Source organism: Thamnophis sirtalis, unplaced genomic scaffold (genome assembly GCF_051295495.1).
Source record: "Thamnophis sirtalis isolate CommonGarterSnake01/CBP01778 unplaced genomic scaffold, rThaSir2_p1.2 scaffold_10, whole genome shotgun sequence".
Lineage (NCBI taxonomy): Eukaryota > Metazoa > Chordata > Lepidosauria > Squamata > Natricidae > Thamnophis > Thamnophis sirtalis.
The window spans coordinates 50637455-50656981 of record NW_028261390.1 but is presented as its reverse complement, the minus strand read 5'-3'; the positions used below and the strand labels follow the sequence as shown (position 1 = coordinate 50656981).

The following is a 19527-nucleotide window of genomic DNA, read 5'->3' as shown; positions in this document are numbered from 1 at the left end:
CTTTTTTTAGATATAAAAAGGAAATAACTAGATTTGATAGGAAAAGTCACATATTCAAAGAGCACAGCATAATTTGGAATCATGTTATGTTAAAAATAGTAGATAGAAATGTAAATTATTTTGATACTACTATTTCAGGATTCAATTTCTAAATTGCTGTAATGAAGATTTGTAGGCAATGAAGCATCTGTTTAAGCATGATAGTCTCTTGAAGAGGAGAGGATTGCACATGAAAGTACCTGCTTCTTCCATTAACATCTGTGTACATATTGTATTGGGGATAGGAATTCCCCACATGTAGCAGGAAGAACACATTGCAAATATATAGTAAAATAAAATGAACAAATAAATAAATAGAATAAAATCATTCAAATCTAATATGCTGCTGCAGAATTGCATGTGTTAATGCGAGTCTATTTTAAGTAAGAGATTAGTTAAAAATAAAGTGAATGTACTTTCTCATTATGAACCCAGCATTACCAAGTATTATTTTGTCTATTCAAAATAAAAAAGACCTCTAAACCCTGTCATTGCTATAGTTTGTACCCGAGTCATTACTAAACAACAGATTCAAGGATGTCTTTTAATTATTAGTATTTAACATTTTATTCAACATGTTTACTTTATTTTAACTAATTAGACCTATAGCAACTACCAACAACTGAGGCATCCAAGAAAAAAAGGGCAGTAAGTTATTTTTGAAATACAAGTAGACTTCCACAATTGAGCCCAAAATTTTAGTTGCTAAGTGAGTTGTTAGGTGATTACACTGACCGTCCTAAATATGACTCGTAACTGCTGAATGTTGATCACGCAACCATGGAGATGCTGCAATCGTCATGTAAAAAATAGTCATTAGTCACTTTTTTCAGTGCCATTGTAACTATTGTAAGTTGACGAGTACCTATACTAAGTGTTCTATATTTTCAGCATGAAAGTTCATAATATTTACTTGATTAATATTCTGTCAGGACATGATTTGGAGGAAAAACCAATTCACTGTATAAGGAAAATTAGTTTACATATTTATATTTCAAATATTTGCAAGTGTAACCATTTGAACACAGTGATTTCTGTAAATGGATAAATTGCATTTTTTTTTCAAGGTTGTAAGCATCAGAAACATGTTCTGAGGCCAGAATCACTTGAAGGGACAGATGAGGAAGATCCTGTTACTGCTCTGGAATGGGACCCTCTGTCAACAGATTATCTTCTTGTTGCAAATTTGCATAATGGAATCCGTCTTGTTGATTCAGAATCTTACTCCTGTATCACGGCCTTTAATCTTCCTAGTGGAGCAGCATCTGTGCAATGCTTAGCTTGGGTCCCTAGTGCACCTGGAATGTTTATCACTGGAGGTAAAAAAAAAACATTTTTTATTTATATTATAGTAACATAGTAAGCAGGGCACACAACAGACTTGTTTAAGTCAAGGTTCAGGTAAGTTAAGTTTGTACTAAATTATCAAACTAATTGCATAATTAGTTATGTAAAGGCAAGGATAAAACTAATGTTTTAAAACAGTAATGATAGTTTTCTGACATCATTATCGCTTCCTTCAGAAAGAAAGAAAGAAGTTTTGCTTTCGTCTTTTTATCTTATCCTTAATCCAACTGTAGAAAACACAATCTGATGGGTTCAGAATGTTGGGTAAGACATTGGCATTAAGTGGACAATATGTAAATTTGGCAAGAACTTGCATTAGCAAGTTAATATTAATATTAGCATGCTAAATAATTAATATTAACACTGAGAGCAGAATTTTCCTACCATATTTTAATCCCTATTTCTGAAGTTCTGCTTAATGCTAATTAAAAATTCAATTAGATTTTGACTTTTGTTTTTAATTATTGCATTATGTATTATTTGATTAAAATTAAGTTAATCTGTTTTAAAAAAAATATAGATTCTCAGGTTGGTGTGTTGCGTGTCTGGAATGTATCACGAACAACACCAATAGATAATTTCAAGTTGAAGAAAACAGGTTTCCATGGCCTACATGTGCTTAATTCTCCTCCAAAGAAGGATAGTAAGTATACATATTTATTTTTGATTTGGATATATTCGTGTAAAGCTGTGTGCCAGATCAATGAACCTAACATTTAGCTCATAAGTGATTCTGTATGGCAACAAAATATGGACCAATTAATTTGTGATAGTTCTTTTGAACAGCCAGGACTTGCACATAACGCAGTTCCTAGAGCAAGGCATTATATATGTTCCTCTTGTAATGTATCAGTAAGATCGTTAAAATTAAATTTCTTATTACAGATGAGACATCCAAACTAAATCAAATGTAATCAAATGTAGAGAACACAGTTACAAAATAGAATGTTTAAAATAGAATAAGTCATATTGAGATAAATGATGTTGCACTTATTTACTATATCAATACTAATACTGCATGTGAGTTTTACAAATGGCAAAAACAGATTTTGCAGTGGTGACGATTACCTTTGAATCTTTATCTGCCAATAAAAAATGGAACATAAAATTTTTCAGTCTATCCTGAAATTGGGGTTAGAAGAATTGCTAATAGGTATGTCTAAATGAAAATTGTAGTATGACAGAATATTAGTACAGTCTGTATTCCCTTCTTAAGAATTGCAGAGCCTTTCTGCATGTACTATTTTATGAAATGTTTCACTCAGCTTTGTTGTTCGTACAACATTAAACTATAACATTAGAAAGCTATTGAACATAACATATCAAGATGCTTTCGGACAGCAATAACATTTATTGATCTCTGTGTACAGCATCATACATTTTGCTCCATCTTATCTCTGAAAGTTCTACCACACAAAAGAAAAAACAATGTTGCTTTGTTCCTTGTATTCCCACTTGCAATCCAATGACAGGTTATTTTGGGCAGCCAAAATCTTAGGGAGTTCTGCAGGTTCCAGAAACAAGACCAAGAACACATGCAAAACTATCAACAACATATTCAAAGGTATAAAATTCACAAGCAAAGAAAACAACAACAACCCAAAATCCTACCTGGATATCCTCATTATCAGAGACAGCAATGGCAAACTAGAAACTCAAGGTTATCATTAAACCACATCAGGGGTGGGTTTCAGCTGGCATTACTACCAGTTTTTTCGTGCAGGTGCTTGATATGTGCTGTGCGCGCATGCACAATTCAGTGGAAATTGGAAAACTAAAAAAAAAAGATGGTGTGACAGCAGCAACCGGTGAACCAGTTCAGGGGTGTGGCCAGCCTGGGTCGCTGCCAGTCTGTGACCCAGACCAGCATACCACTACCGGTTTGCCCGAACTTGGCTGAACTGTTAGGAACCCACCTGTGATACACATCAACCAGTGCCCACTACCAAAGTAACAATGCAATGTTCCACAAGAGGAGCTGGGTAAGAACACCATTCAACTGAGCACAAACCCACTGCAGCCACCCTGACCATTAGGAAGAGTAAACAGATCATTTATACAACAAAATGGATATTCACAAAACTTCATCAAAAAGTGCCTCAGCTCTCAACTCAATATAGCACAATCAACACAAGTTGTGAAAACAATAACACTGCCATATATCAAAAATATCTCAGAAACCATCAACAGACTATTATAACCACATGGCGTCAGCTTAGCACACAAACCAACTATAACCCTCAAAAAAATCCCAAGTAAACCAAAAGATCTAGCAGCCCCAGAAGAGTCATCTACAATTTACAGTGTAAAGACTACAACAGCCAATACATAGGACAAATAGGCAGAAGACAAATACAACTAGCAGAAGATTAAAACTCTTTAATTTCACAAGACATGGACAGGCTTAATCATGGTTTCAACTGGGAAACTGACCATCCTAGACCAAGCCAAGTCCAAAAAAGGCTACAGAATTCCTGGGATCCTGGCATTCTGGTAAATTGGTCATCAGCAAGCACATAGATATACAAGTGAAACTCAAAAACTCAAAAAATTAGAATATCGTGCAAAAGTTCATTTATTTCAGTAATGCAACTTAAAAGGTGAAACTAATATATGAGATAGACTCATTACATGCAAAGCAAGATAGTTCAAGCCATGATTTGTCATAATTGTGATGATTGTGGCTTACAGCTCTATCTCATATATTAGTTTCATCTTTTAAGTTGCATTCCTGAAATAATTGAACTTTTGCATGATATTCTAATTTTTTGAGTTCCACTTGTAAACAAAATCTATATAGGACAAGAAGCAATGGGTAGAAACTAATCAAGGGGAGAAGCAACCTAGAACTAAGGAGAAATTTCCTGACAGTTCGAACAATTAATCAGTGGAACAACTTGTCTCCATAAGTTGTGAATGCTACAACAGTGGAAGTTTTAAAGAAGAGATTGGATAACCATTTGTCTGAAGTGGTGTAGGAGTTCCTGCCTAACCTAAGCAGGGTGTTGGACTAGAATACCTCTAAGGTCTCTTCCAACTCTGTTATTCGGTTATATACCATTCAAAAAAGGGAATCATGAAGTCACAAATGGAAGAAAAAGACCACACCACCTCCTCACCAGCAATCAACACCAGATGGGCATAGATTAACACAAAGAAAGCAAAGAAGATCCCAATCAAGGACTGCCAAGCAAGCTAACAGTAAACAGCTCAACCAAAGTACTACCTAGACCACACCCACCAAGACTAATAGGGCAAGCCACTAGAATATAAAATGAGAGCAAAACCCACTCCTCATTACCACTGATGATATTACCTAGTTTGGTAATGCAATATCTGCAAAACAACCAAGCTCAGAGAGCACCAAGGACCCCTCAGAAAGAAGGAAGTTTTCCTCCTGCAAATGCAGATCTAATGTTTTATTTAGTGTCTGGAGATCCAAAGGAGCTGCCATATTCCTGACTTGCTCCTGGTTGTCTCCTGGACAACGGTGATGTCACCGGCTAACTCTTTCAATCTGGAAGCCTTTGGTTCTTCTGACATGAGTGCAAGCAAACCTGATCCTAAGAGGATTTCTGTTGTCATGTCTGTCCTTTGAACAGTTTCCCTATCCCCCAGATCTCGGCTGGATCTTTGCTGGGTTCTGTATGGGATTACATGTATTATATCATAGCTTAAGGGCATTATAATTTATTGCATCCTAGTTTGGTTTAAGGACTGTTTTGGATAGTTAGGAAATTAAACAGATAATCATTTTATAGCATCCTATGTCTCTTGTCATCCTATTTAGGATTTTTTTTTTTCAGTTTCAGTATTCCAAACTTTATCCTGCTGCTTTTAAATAAAACTGAGGGTATAGATTGGATGCAATTCATTATAAGAAGAAAAATCACAGAGATAATCTTTGAGAAACTGCAGAAATAAAAAAGATTACAAAGATACGCAGGATAATTCCATTATAACTCAAAGTGTTTAAGAAGGGAAACAAAACTAGTCAATCTTCCAAGATTCACCCACTAAAGCCCATCTGAATAAATACAGTTCCAATCAAAGTTGTGAATCTTGTTTCCTGACCTGGTCTGGTTGGAAAGGTTGATTTCTAGCTGAACGATTTGTATCTTTAAACGAGCAGCAGTTAAACCTATTGTTCTCTTAAACTAAATTAACTAGGAGAGGACTTCCCAGAAGCAACAAAAAATGCCTATAAGAAACTCGTAGGTATACTTCCAGCAATTGTATTTCTTGCCATCCAAAATGGTAAAATCCCCAGGCACATACTTTGCTGTATTGTGCTGCTACTTCAATTTATTGTGAAATAAATCTGAAACATACTAATGAGCTTCCCTCTCCTAATTATTCCCAGTGGCCAGATATTGCATCATTCTTTGTATTGGGTTACGTTTTTGGTGTTGCCTTGTCAACTACTTTTTCATCAACATTCTTTAATAATCTTTGTTTTGATGCATATCTGACATGATAACATGAGAATAGTGGAAAGACCATTGAGATCTTGCATTATTGCCATTACCCCAGGCCAAAAAGAATTTTTCAAAAGAAAGCCTCTTGTTTGCATGTTTTTAGCAAAAGATGTAGAGTGATTTATTGGTAATATTTTTTTATCTATAGTTAGCAGCAGATTTAATGAGAAGGAAGGAAAATTATCCTAATAATATTTTACCTTTTCATTCAGAATTCTTTTCACGGTCTCCTACCAAAAACCATCATACATCATCTACAAGTGAGGCTGTTCCATCTCCAAGTCTAACCCAAAATCAAGCATTTTCACTTCCTCCTGGACATGCTGTCTGCTGTTTTATGGATGGTGGAGTGGGGCTTTATAACATGGGAGCTAAGAAATGGGAATTTCTTCGAGATTTGGTATGTTTGATCTCTTACCTAAACAACAGATTCAGATCAGTTCAGCTGTGTTTTATGTAGTAATGTAATCTTATTCTAGAGATTATTTTTAGAACAGTATGCTCAATATAAGTTGTGCTTGTATACAGATCCCAGACCTCATCTGTTGTTTCTGTCACCAAAGTTCCATTTCCATGTTTGCATCTTCTACAATCATGCTATGAGAATCATTCATAGGCAATTCTTGGTAGCTCCTTGCTATAGCCATTACATGTTTGCATAGTAGCCGTTCTTTTAGATATGATTATCTAATAGAAAATATATTTGCTTATGTGAAACACTGTAATAAAATTACAGTCCAGTATATAGCACATATAATGACGCAGTGGCTCCGTGGCTAAGATGCTGAGCTTGTCGATCAGAAAGGTCAGTTGTTCAATGGTTAGAATCCCTAGCACTGTGTAACTGACTGAGCGCCTGTTACTTGTCCCAGCTTCTACCAACCTAGCAGTTCAAAAGCATGTAAAAATGTAAGTAGAAAAATAGGAACCACCTTTGAGGGAAGGTAACTGTGTTCCATGCGCCTTCAGCTGGCCACATGACAACGGAGATGTCTTTGGACAGTGCTGGCTCTTCGGTTTTGAAACGGAGATGAACACCGCCCCCTAGAGTAGGGAACAACTAGCAAGGGGAACCTTTACCTTTATATAGCATATAAAGAAAAACAATAGAAGAAATATATTTCCCCATTTTAGAGGCTTTTAAACAGTCAAGCACTAAGCAGAGTCATCCACTGTGACTCTGGCAGCAACTACCTCAGCCTTTTTCCTTTTACATTTTTTTTTCTTTTCATGATGACAGTGGTGAGGCCCTGCCTCCCGTGACTGCACATCACTGATTTCAGTGGACCAAATTTCTATTTGGACAGCCCCCTAAAATAGAGCAATGATTATTGAATCTGTAGTAGTCTCAAAATAAAAGTGTGTCAATTTTATTTTAAATTTAAATTTATATTATTTATATAATGTTCATATTATTTGGATCTTCAAAAGTACTTTATTTGTGCATATAGTTTTATCCGTGTGGAATAATCTGATGAAGGGCAGCCTAGAAATACAACTTCTGGTCACAAACACTTGACCACTTTTGACCACAACCAAATCGGATTCCAACCCAAAAAATCATAATTTTTTTTTCCGCAGCCAATTTCCCCTTCCGTGCCATTTTTTTTATAAGTGCCAATTTTCCAAAATTAAGTTCGGGTCACCACCAAATTGGGTTGTGATCAAAGTTATGGAAATAATTATGATCATGACCAGAGGTTCTACTATATGAGAATTAATAAATAGAGTTATGCTTTGAGGTGCATTTATTTTAAGAGATAAAACTAAGAGAAAAGAAAACAAATTCTATGATATAAAGTATGCAAGAAGTGTTCTAATGAGTTTATTTTTGTTCTAGGGTCATGTTGAAACCATCTTTGACTGTAAATTCAAACCTGATAACCCTGACCTTTTAGCTACAGCATCATTTGATGGGACAATAAAAGTATGGGATATAACTACTTTAACAGCTATCTGTACCTCCCCTGGCAATGAGGGAGTCATATATTCACTTTCATGGGCTCCAGGTGAGAATATTGAACCTTAAAATTTTTGGTACACAATTGAAAAGAAAATTCTCATTGGTTGTGGGAGATGATTTTTTTTTAAAAAAAGTGGGATAGCTGTGTTAATATTTTCCAGAAAAACAATGTATGTGCGGAGCTTTAATTACTAACTTAGCAATGTTACCAATATTCCCCAACATTAGACCTTCAAGAGATTCCCTTGAAATATTCCTAGCGGATTTTGTGAAAATGTTGATATTTAGCAACAGTTCAACGTATGTATATTATGGAAAGTATATTCCAATCTGTTAAATTCATTTTTGCTAAAGTTCACAATTGCATTCAGGCAGTTTAACTCTTCAGTCACTGCTTTCTAATAAGTGAATAAAATTATAACGACCTTTACATAGCAATGCTTTTGACAGAGCATGCTGCAAAAAGGAGATATCACAATAATTATGTTAACAGATTTAATTCATAGAAAATGTAGAATTCAATTTAGTATAGTATAGAATTTTAGTGTTCTTGAAGGTTTAGGATTTTTAATGGTTAGGGTTTAATTTACCATTAACTATATTTGCAATGTATTGTGAACATTAATAATAGTTCTTATGGATTACATGGGTAATCACAAAATATGGAGATGTGGTAAATTATTCAACTTGATTGCAAAAGAATACCAGTTTCATAAAATGTTAATAGATATGTATCTTGCTTACGAATAGAAGTTATTGTTCTAAGTAAACCTTGAAAGGCAAAACAATAGTCTTCCCCTTTCCTACTTACTAAATGGATTTTTGACCTTATTTTTTTTACAATGTGACATTTTTATTTGAAACTGAACATAGTACAACTTTCTAAATCTTGTATCAATACAAAGAGAAATTAAGTCAGTGACCACATGGATACATTTTCTCCAGAAGGAGCTATCCTTCAGAACTTACAATGGTATATCCATCACTTCTGTAACTGAGCACAACTTGCTAATAAACAATTAGAGGAAGGTTTTGTCAGGTAGAAGAATGTGGGTTAGAAGTGCCCTTTAAAACTTTCATTTCAAGAAAGTCTACTTTTCACAGTGTTGCTGACTAAAATACTGAAATAGGAATGTAAGGATAAATGTGTGTACAATGAATATTCTGTATTTTTATTACTTTATTCTATAAAGGAGACTTGAATTGTATAGCTGGTGCAACTTCAAGAAATGGTGGTTTCATCTGGGATGTGTCACGGGGCAAAATGATAGCTCGCTTCAGTGAAGTAAGTTCTTTATTTTGCTTGTTTTTACTAAAATTTATTCAAAAAATGATGTCAATTTATACACAGTGTACTAATAATCTATTAACTAAGTGTGAATAATTGAAGGTGTCTGTATTTCTCCCAAAAAGCCTAAATATTTTACTATGTCTTTTTAATGAAAGGATTCAAGCATTTCCTGTAAAAAGAAACAGAACTAAAGTAGCTTGTAGAGGTGTCTAGGATAACTCTGCGTGGCCCATCTCAGCGCAGCCATCTCAGTGCAGTTTTGAGTATCACTGTGTTTTGCTTGAATATTAAATATCCTGAGGCTTTACCCAATATTAGTACTTTTAAGATTTCTTTTAAGGAGTTGTGGTGGTGCAGTGGTTAGAATGCAGTACTGCAGGCTACTTCTGCAGACTGCTGGCTGCCTGCAGTTTGATAGTTCAAGTCTCACCGTCTCAAGGTTGACTCAGCCTTCCATTCTTCTGAGGTCGGTAAAATGGGGATCCAGATTTTGGGAAGGCAATATGCTGACTCTGTAAACCGCTTAGAGAGGGCTGTAAATCACTGGGAAGCAGTATATAAATGCTATTGCTAGTGCGATTGGTCTAATCTAATTATTTACTGGTATTCTATTTTATTTTGGCACATCTTTTCGGCTAGTTAAAAGATCCCATAATAACTACACTGGATATTAATTCCTACTTAGCTCTATTTTACTGTTCTATTTTATTTTTAGATTGCTGAATGTGAATGGAATGAGTTTTGATTGGCAATTTTTCCAAGGCCTCCCTGGCAGGCTAATATAAGGGTTGATTATTAACGTAATAGTTAAAGTGAAATTAAAAGGATTCCACATGGTATTAATGGTATTTTTTTCTGTGTAAAACTGTTGTCTGGTCTGATTAGCAAATTGGTACAGTATTTAGACAATGCTGAGAAGTAACTTGTAATTCAAAGAGGGAAATCTTTGAATAGCTTGTAGTTCAAAGAAACCTTCTGAATGCAAAGGTTTCTTTCAGGCCACTGAAACAAATAACCAGAGACTGCAGTTTGGCAAAGGAATTCAACTGATAAGAAAGAGGACAAAGAAAAAAGTGTAATTCACGAGAAGATGAAAAAGCAATTGATTAATTGCTACTGCTGGCTGTTTCCTAGCTACTACTGATTGTTCATTGCATGTGATAGAAGCATTGTATCTGTGGATTAGTTCAGTAACTTCAGGATGCATATATAGGTGATCTTTGATTTACAACTATAATTTGGATCAGACTTTTTATTGTGGTCATTAAGTGAGTCACATCTGATTTTACAACCTTTCTTTAGTGTGATTGTTAAGTGAATCACATAGGCATTAACTGACTTTGCTCATAACAACCCCCTGAGAAGGTTGCAAAGGGTGGTCACATGACCCAGGATGCTGCAACCCATCAGAAATACATGCCAGGTACCAAAGTGCCTGAATTTTGATCATGTGACTGGGGACAGTGCAACGGTTGTAAGTGTGAGACTGGTCATAAGTAAGTCACTTTTTAAAGTGTCATTGTAATGTCAAATGGTTGTTAAACAAATAGTTGTAAGTTGAGGACTATCTGTAAGGCAGCCAGTGAGCTCATTAAGACAAAGAGGAGCTTAGCAGGGCAGTTGCTTCATTCTTTCCCCCCACCCAAAAAAATATATGGTGGTGGTATTTGTTGGCCAGATAAAATTAATTTCCATTCTGAAAGAGTAAAGTAAAGAAATCAGAACCCAAACTGTTCATATGCCAGTATTCTTAAGGAAGGTAAGGCATTCTTAAAAGAGACACGGAATATTTATAGAGAGACAATACTCCAAGAAGTGTCACTAGGAATGGAAGAAAGCCAAGTAGGAGAAGTTTAAGTAATAGTCTAAGTCTTATCAAAAACTTTTAACTCTTTAATCACATTAAAAAATTGGGGGGAGGGTGTTTCTGGGGGTTCAATCTAGAGCAAGTCAGTAGAAGTAAACAGAAAGGGAAAGAAAAATATTATTTGTAGAGTAGTGCTAGAGATTATCACTTCTCTCCAAACCAGCCATTATGAAACTTTCAAGAAAGTCAGCACATCGTGGGACACTTCAGTTACCTTGGCTAACTCATCCAAGTTTTCAATTTGCCCTAAATTCCCCAGGGACTTTGCTGATTATTTCATTTTTCAGGCAAGACAAAGAGATAAGTCTCATGGATTTTATCCTAATCAGTAGGGAAACTGAAGTAACATCACAACACGTTGAGAAGTGACAATATCACCTTGAGATTCAGGCTACTATAGATTGTGAAAGAGCATAATATACTTGTTACATGTGCACTAGATTTCAGGGCAGTCAGTGTCAATGACTTTAGATAAATGTTAGGCAGGCTCAGTTGTATTGAAGTTCTCAAATCAAAGGGACAACACAAGACTGGGAACTTCCATTTCTTCTCTATGTTGTATTCCTTTTAATTCAATCAAAAGTTACCATCTACATATCCACAATGGTTTTCCAATATGTCCCTTCCTAATTTCTCATTGGAGTAATAAGCAGTTGTACTTCCAGAATCTGTCCAAGAAGTTTTTTAATATGTATGTTTCTAGTTAAAAAGACATGTAACTTCCTTTATCTTATGCCCGAATACAACATCTGCATATGTTATAAAGACTTAAATGTGTGTTTCCACCTATCTGCAAAAACCATTATTAAGTATCCATATTTATTTTTAGAATTTTTGAAATTATAGACAGAAAGTAGGTATTTACTGCATATTGCTTACATACTTGCACATTCCATTTTATATTTTGTTACTGGAATATAAAAACTTCTGTAAGAAATTGCCTCAGTTCAAGCTATCTGAACTTCCATATCAGTATGAATTGCAGATTTCTTCAATGATGGGCATCTAGCGTGTAATTCTACTTTTAACAGCACTTTATATACCCCAGAGTTGATTACACTCATAGGTAGAGTCTGTGAGAAAAAGTCTATAATTTAATTTGAATTTCATTGAGTAAGTTTTTTAAAGAGCATCTTGTACCTCTTAAGATGCAAACATCTTCCTAAATGACAGAGTCTATAATTAGGTACTTCATTCAGAATATAGTAAAGTGCCAAATTTTTGCAGTTTCAGCTAGCCATTTTTCTGGGTCTCATATTGGAAAGCCTAGATATATATATTTAAGACCCACCACTTCATCTCAGAATAAAATACTATTGTATTTAATCAGTAATTATATTTTAAATATTAATTTAAGAATTTGATAGTATTATGTATTGTATCTTACCTGACATACAAATTCCAAGTTTTGATAGGCAATTATGTGTTTAAAACTATTTTATTAAGAAATGTAATAAATGAATATGTAACAATATCCCATAATTATAACAATTTGGGATCTGTACATATAGTTGTGTTCTAATATTATTTATAAGATTATGTACAACTTTCAAAATAAGTGCTTTAGACTATATGAGAACTCAAGTAAAGCATATGTTCCAGTAATTGAAAAAGTGAGCTCTTTTTCCAAGTCCGTGTGGTGGCTTCAGATATTGCTTGTAATCTTCTCATGCCTTCTCATGCACAACTGATATGCTTCATTATTTTTTGCTTCTCATATTGAAATAGCTACACATGTGTTTGCATGCCTGTATAACTGGAAACAGCTTCCAAGGCAGCTGTGTTTCCCTGAAAAAAAGATGGAACTGTTTCCACATTTTAAAAAGAAGTGTTGTGTAAATGTACTTGGAAATGCTCCCTTTTAAGACTTTTCACCACACTAGTTAGTTAGTAATTCACTTAGTCTTTCATTCCATTCAATGACTAGTATTCTGTTTAGAAAACATAAATGTTAGAACATACCAGATTAAGGATGATGCAAATATTATAAAATTGGCAATAAAATAATAAACAGAAATGTCTAAAATATCAGTGTAATTGACTTTATAGACAATAAAACCACATTTGGCCACTTTTAAAGAAACAGAACCATACTAGTGAGCTAACAATTGTATATAAAATAAATCTGTATAAACCTACACAATTAATTAATAAGGGATTACAAAATATAACAGTGCCTTTCATTGAATGAACAGTAAAGTAAAACATTTGTAATTTCTTCAACTACCCCTTTACCACAAGAATAGAATCTAGAGAGAAAGGACTTTCCCAAATTTTCTGTCAAACATAGCTGGTGAGAAATGAGAAAGACATATCAGCATATCAAAATCAATATGGTAATAAAGATATTTCTAAGACAGGGGAGAATGTTCATAGATACATAGATAAATAATACAAAAAGGAATGAACTATTTCTTATTGATAGACATTTTACTTTTTTTTTTTTTTTTTTGGAAGCATGGGAAGAGTGGAATCTTCTGCATTGCATGGAGTCATAAAGATTCCAAAAGGATAGCAACCTGCAGTGGTGATGGATTCTGGTAAGTCTCATAACCTAGCAGTTTGAAAGCATGTAAAAATACAAGTAGGAAAATAGGGACCACCTTTGGTAGGAAGGTAACAGCGCTCCGTGCGCCTTCGGCGTTTAGTCATGCCAACCACATGACCATAGAGATGTCTTCAGACAGTGCTGGCTCTTCGACTTTGAAATGGAGATGAGCACCACCCCCTAGAGTCAGTAACAACTAGCACATATGTGCTAGTTTACCTTTATCTTTATGGCATTTTAGGAAATAAAAAAATGATAAGGCATTTCATAACCAGGAATATCAAGTTTTTCTTCCAAATTTGCATATAATGTTAAAGAATTTATTTGTATGTTTGTTTTATTAGACTTATACCTACTGCAATCTTACCATATGTCAGTACAGATATAATATCTCTAAAATAATTACCATATTTTTCGGAGTATAAGACGCACCGGAGTATAAGATGCACCAAAGTTTTGAAGAGGCAATTTTTTTAAAAAGTAGGTAGGTAGATAGAGGGATAGAGAGGGAGAGAAAGAGAGAGAAATAGAGTAGGTAGGTAGGAAGAGAGAGAGAGTAGTTAGGTAGGTAGGTAGATAAAGGGAGAGAGAGTGTGTTGGTAGGTAGGTAGAGGGATAGAGAGAAATAGAAAGAGAGAGAGAGAGAAATATAGTAGATAGGCAGAGAGGGAGTAGGTAGGTTGGTAGGTAGAGGGATAGAGAGAGAAATAGAGAGAGATAAAATACAGTAGGTAGGTAGGAAGAGAAGGTAGGTAGATAAAGATATATATATATAGAGAGAGAGAAATAGAGAGAGAGTGTGTATCAGGTAGGTAGGTAGGTAGGTAGAGGGATAGAGAGAGAGAAATAGAAAGAGAGTGAGAGAGAGAAATTAGGTAGGAAGAGAGAGTGAGAGAGTGAGTAGGTAGGCTGGTAGGTAGAGGGACAGAGAGAGAGAAATAGAGAGATAAAATACAATAGGTAGGAAGATAGAGTAGTTAGGTAGGTAGGTAGATAAAGGGAGAGAGAGAGAGAAATACAGTAGGTAGGTAGGGAGAGATAGTGTATGTGTAGGTAGGTAGCAGTGGTGGGTTTCAATTTTTTTTAGAACCTATTCTCTGGGTGTGGCCTATTTTGTGGGCATGGCTTGGCAGTCATGTGATTGTGCAGGTATGGACAACTTGACATCACTCATGCACACTCAGTCACATGACCACCACCCCCAAGCCATGTGGCAAAAAAATTTGGGACTCCTATGAAGGGTGGGGGAAGAGAGGGGAAAACCTTCCAAAAATAGACAACTGGAGGATTAAGGCCCGAAATTAGTGAGATTGGAGAAGGCAAGACAGAGGGGAATCCAGTAGAAAGCTATCACACGCTGGGGAAAGAACTTTGGGAGATTGGAGGAGGCAGGACAGGGGAATCCAGTAGAAAGCTATCACACTCTGGAGAAAGAACTTTGGGAGATCGGAAGAGGCAAGACAGAGGGGAATCCAGTAGAAAGCTATCACACGCTGGGGAAAGAACTTTGGGAGATCGGAGGAGGCAGGACAGAAAGGAATCCAGGAGAAAACTCTTGAGCTTGCCGCTGCTGTCTGGTGGATTGTGCCGCTGGACCTCTCCATGCTTCTTCGTTCACCACCTCCACTCCCAGGTATGGGACTTGACACCAAATTGGGCTGGGCTAGTGTAGAGGGGTGGGGTGAGCGAGCGACAGGGCCGGGGCAGGCGTTCCGGAAGTTACTTTCGGGTCCAGTGGTCGAACCTCCACTCACCGGATCGGTAAATTTCACCATCCGGTTCTCCCGAGCCAGTGCAAACTGGCAGAAACCCACCACTGGTAGGTAGGTAGAGGGATAGAGGGAGAGAAATAGAGAGATAGAGAAATACAGTAGGTAGGTGGGGAGAGAGATAGTAGGTAGGTTGGTAGATAGCGGGATAGAGAGATAGAAATAGAGAGAGAAAGAAATACAGTAGATAGGCTGGTGTTTCTGCTGGCACAGCACTTGATCAATGTAATTCTCATCAATCAGTTACAGAGCTTTCCAAAAGGAAAAAAAGTTTTCGTACTCTGCAAACCTCCCCAAAACGGCCAGTTTTCACGAAAATGGGCCCACCTTCTTTTCAAACAAAGGCATGAATAACCTTGGGAGGGCTTGCAGAGTGCTCCTGGGGGAGGGGGGGTAAACGAGCAAAAAAGGCCTGTTTTTTGCAAAAACTGGTCTGTATTTTGCCAAAAAAAATTGCATGCATAGCCTAGTGAAGGCTTATAGAGTGCTGCTGGGGGCTGGGAGGGCAAAAATGGGCCATTTTTTGCTCATTTCTCCCCCCTCCAGCCCCAGGAACTCTTTGAAAGCCTCCATAAGGGTATGCATGGCCATTTTGGTGAAGAGGCCGGGCTTCGGGAGGCAAAAAATGCTGTATTCAGTGTATAAGATGCACCCAGAATTTCAGCCTCTTATACTCCGAAAAATATAGGAGATTTTTCCCTTATGGAAAGGCAACACAGTGGGGGCTGATCAAATTTCTGAGGAAAGATTTTTTCAAAAGCAACTGAACCAACAGGAAATCTATTTGCTTCACTTCATGGAAGTAGGTTATCACAAGCTCTTTTTTGCACTGATCAGATATATCAAAACTGATTAGAGAAGATAATCTTGCAAGTATTCTTGTGCCAAGCAGCATAGGGATGTAAAGCCAAAACTATCTTTAGCTTTGGCTTTAAATTGCATCGAGAACCTAGAGATAAGCAGTAATAGTCTCATAATGGTGATAATGAATGTAATTCTGAATTCCATTTTTTACAAGACTGCAAAATAATGGCATTTTCTCTATTAATAGGCATGTATTGTGAAACAAAAAATATGAGGCATAGAATTTCAGCCCTTGCATGCCTTCGGATAAGTAGAATTGAAAGAAAATGAATGGCCCAAGTTGACCCAGTAAGCTTTCTTGGCTGAAGATGAACCTGGAACTCTCTGATTCTAAATCAACATTTTATATCCCCTGCATCTTTTATGAAGTTTATTGTATAGGCACTATTTCATAATATGATGCTCACTTTGGGATAAACTAGAGCTCCATTGCTAAATATCCTTGTCGCTTTAAAAAAAAAAGGCTATATTTTCTGATGAAATGCAGACTAATAAAAGATCATAATGCAGAATTGCATGTTACTTTGAAAAGACAATAATACAGATTTACCAATAATTAATACTACAGAGGAATGATTTCTATGTATTCACATATAAAATGCATCATAGGATTGTTTGGTTTGTTTCATGTGGTTGATAGAATAGACTTCTTTTGTTATATATTTCTAAAAATTGATAAAATTAAACATTGATTGGAGTAACTTTAGTTGCATATTCTGATAAAAACTCAATTGATGTCTGATATGTTTTTTCATGTTGTAATTCAGCATTATTCGGACAATTGATGGCAAAATTCTCCACAAATACAAACACCCAGCTGCAGTTTTTGGCTGTGACTGGAGTCAAAACAACAAGTGAGTTATTATTACATATAGTTCCTTATATATTAATGTCATAGCACTAAAGAGAACTAATACTAAAATCCCTGTCACTTATATAATATATTTGTTGGTTTAGCCTATTTTTTCTAGCATTGTAACATTGTCAGATAAGATCAACATAAACTTTGCTTTTTATTACCTTTTTTCCAGTGTTACCACTCTTCATTATTGTTTCATTAAGCATTACATGTTCCAGTTACTTAACAATTATGAACAAGCATTCTCTACATTTTACCATGTTCACATGTAGCATCAAGAGTTAAGGTTCATATTGATAAAAGTCGACTGAAGTATGCATGATATAATTATTTCAATTAATTAAAATAGTATTTGCTGACCTAGTTAATTTAATTTTATCTTTGTCTTATAAGGACTGGCAGTTAGTTATAACTGCTTGCTTAGCATCTCAGATTATGGGAACTTTCATTATAATACTTTTTTTTTAAAAATCAATGTAAAAAAATGGATGCCATGTGCTGTGACATCAGAATTTTGAAAGTATGCTTTGTTTCGCCACTTGAAAGCAGATTTGCAAGCAAATAAAATCAGCTATGCTGACAAAATTGTTCAAAATTATGTTTAGACTTTAGCAGCCTGATTTTTTCCTTTTTTCCTTTTGTTTTTTGGCATTGTTTGATATTCACAGTTTTGACAGAGGGTAAAGATGAAAAGAAATTTTCCTCTGATATTCTTTATTTTATTTATAAACATTTCTTAATTTTGTTCTTCATCCATGGCCAATTATAATATACAAAAATCATAAAACATAGTGTAAACACAAATAAGTATAGCAACAAATTTTTCCACTAAGGAAATTACTATTATTTTCAATTGCATGTGGCAAAAAAGGAGTTGCTGTCAACTATTGTTGAAAACTATGCTAACCAATGTTTGTGCTGGACTAGCCTACAGAAAAAAAGTCATTTAGAAATGCTAGACTTAATTTGGTTCGGATATAACAAAAAGGAAATAATGGGATATATAAGAAAAAACTGAAAAGTGTTTCTTTATAGAGGAGTTCCTCTGTGCTTTTATATATCAGAGCTTTCAAACTGAATTGGATTAGATAATAAATAGGGAAGCTTTTGAAAAAATAGTTTTCTTTATGTTTTCAACATTATTTTAGGGGGGGGGATTGTTTTAGCAATCAAGATCATATGCCAATAGTAAAACATTTTGTAACAATTTTTGGATTTTTCTTTCATATGTGCTGGCCCCAACAATATTGGAAAATGATTGATTGTGTGTGTGTGTGTGTGTGTGTGTGTGTGTAATAATTTGTATATTTGACTTATTAAAGCAAATAATGTTTCAAATGAATCTATATTTAATTTTATAAATAGTCATAGTACTTTTTCTCTATAAAGCTGAATAGCCTCAAGTGCGTATATTGTGCTGGAAGCTCAGAAGATCACTCTAAGCAATAAGAAATAGTAGGACTTCTCTGCTTCCAAAATATTTTGAGGAGGTACTTTGGAATAAATAGTGCAGTATCTCTTTAAAATACTTGCCTTTGTTTTTTGGGCTTTTCTACTTATCTAAAAAACAAATACAGCTCCTATAATGAGTTAGTTAATTAAAACTGCTATGTCTTTAAGGCACTCATTAAAATAGTGCAACTTTTTTCAAGGTTGCATGGAAACCTGAAAAAAGATGTGGCAACTTTAATTAGATGCTGCAGTTGTATACCCGTGCATCCTTAACCACTTCTAAAACATTTTAAAGCACTTATAGTCCCAGAAAATAAGTATTACAAAGACAATTGGACAAAAGCCATTTAAAATTATTTCCACACTGGTATACCCTTCTAGGAAAAATTATCAAAATGTCAGAAATGATTACTATGAGATAAACACAGTTTCTCTTCAATTTAGTCATCTTTTTTTTCTTTTATTTTTTAAATGCTTTAACTTGTGAGCCATCGAGAGTCATTGAGAGTTCAGTGGCATACAAACAAATCTCCCTTTTTATGACCCTCTAGGTGTGGTAAATAAAATGAATAAATAAAAGATAAAGTTGAATTTCTGTATTGTTATTATTTTATTTTATTCCACTTAATATAGGCTCCTTTATTTTTAAATATCCAAAAAATGATTTGCAACAATTCATGCTGTGAATAATCAAAATATCCCCCTTTCTATTTTCTGTCGTAAACTTGTATAATTGTCTATCCCACATCTCTTTTCATATCTGTTGCTAATACTTAGTAACCTTTATCTCAGCAATTTTAAAAGGTGAAATTCAAATATGATAATTGATTGCTGTGATTTTTCTTATAGAGATATGATAGCAACCGGATGTGAGGATAAAAATGTCCGTGTTTATTACCTAGCAACAAGTTCTGATCAGCCACTGAAAGTATTCAGTGGGCACACAGCAAAAGTATTTCATGTAAGATGGTCTCCCCTTAGGGAAGGAATACTTTGCAGTGGTTCTGATGATGGGTAAGTATATTTCCTTTAAATGTAGGTCACTACATA

General features: G+C 35.1%; 1 protein-coding gene across 4 annotated transcripts in view; it reads left to right on the top strand.

Annotated features, from left to right (window-relative positions):
* The window catches only part of WDR17 (WD repeat domain 17), a 67256-nt gene that overhangs the window by 17057 nt on the left and 30672 nt on the right, over window positions 1-19527 (top strand). For all 4 annotated transcript variants that reach the window (XM_014055268.2, XM_087724566.1, XM_014055267.2 and 1 more), the window contains exons 5-12: window positions 1107-1358; window positions 1907-2029; window positions 6077-6264; window positions 7705-7873; window positions 9021-9112; window positions 13443-13525; window positions 16934-17020; window positions 19327-19491. In XM_014055268.2, the coding sequence (XP_013910743.2) occupies window positions 1107-1358; window positions 1907-2029; window positions 6077-6264; window positions 7705-7873; window positions 9021-9112; window positions 13443-13525; window positions 16934-17020; window positions 19327-19491 (1159 nt within the window). The remainder of the gene's footprint in view (window positions 1-1106; window positions 1359-1906; window positions 2030-6076; window positions 6265-7704; window positions 7874-9020; window positions 9113-13442; window positions 13526-16933; window positions 17021-19326; window positions 19492-19527) is intronic.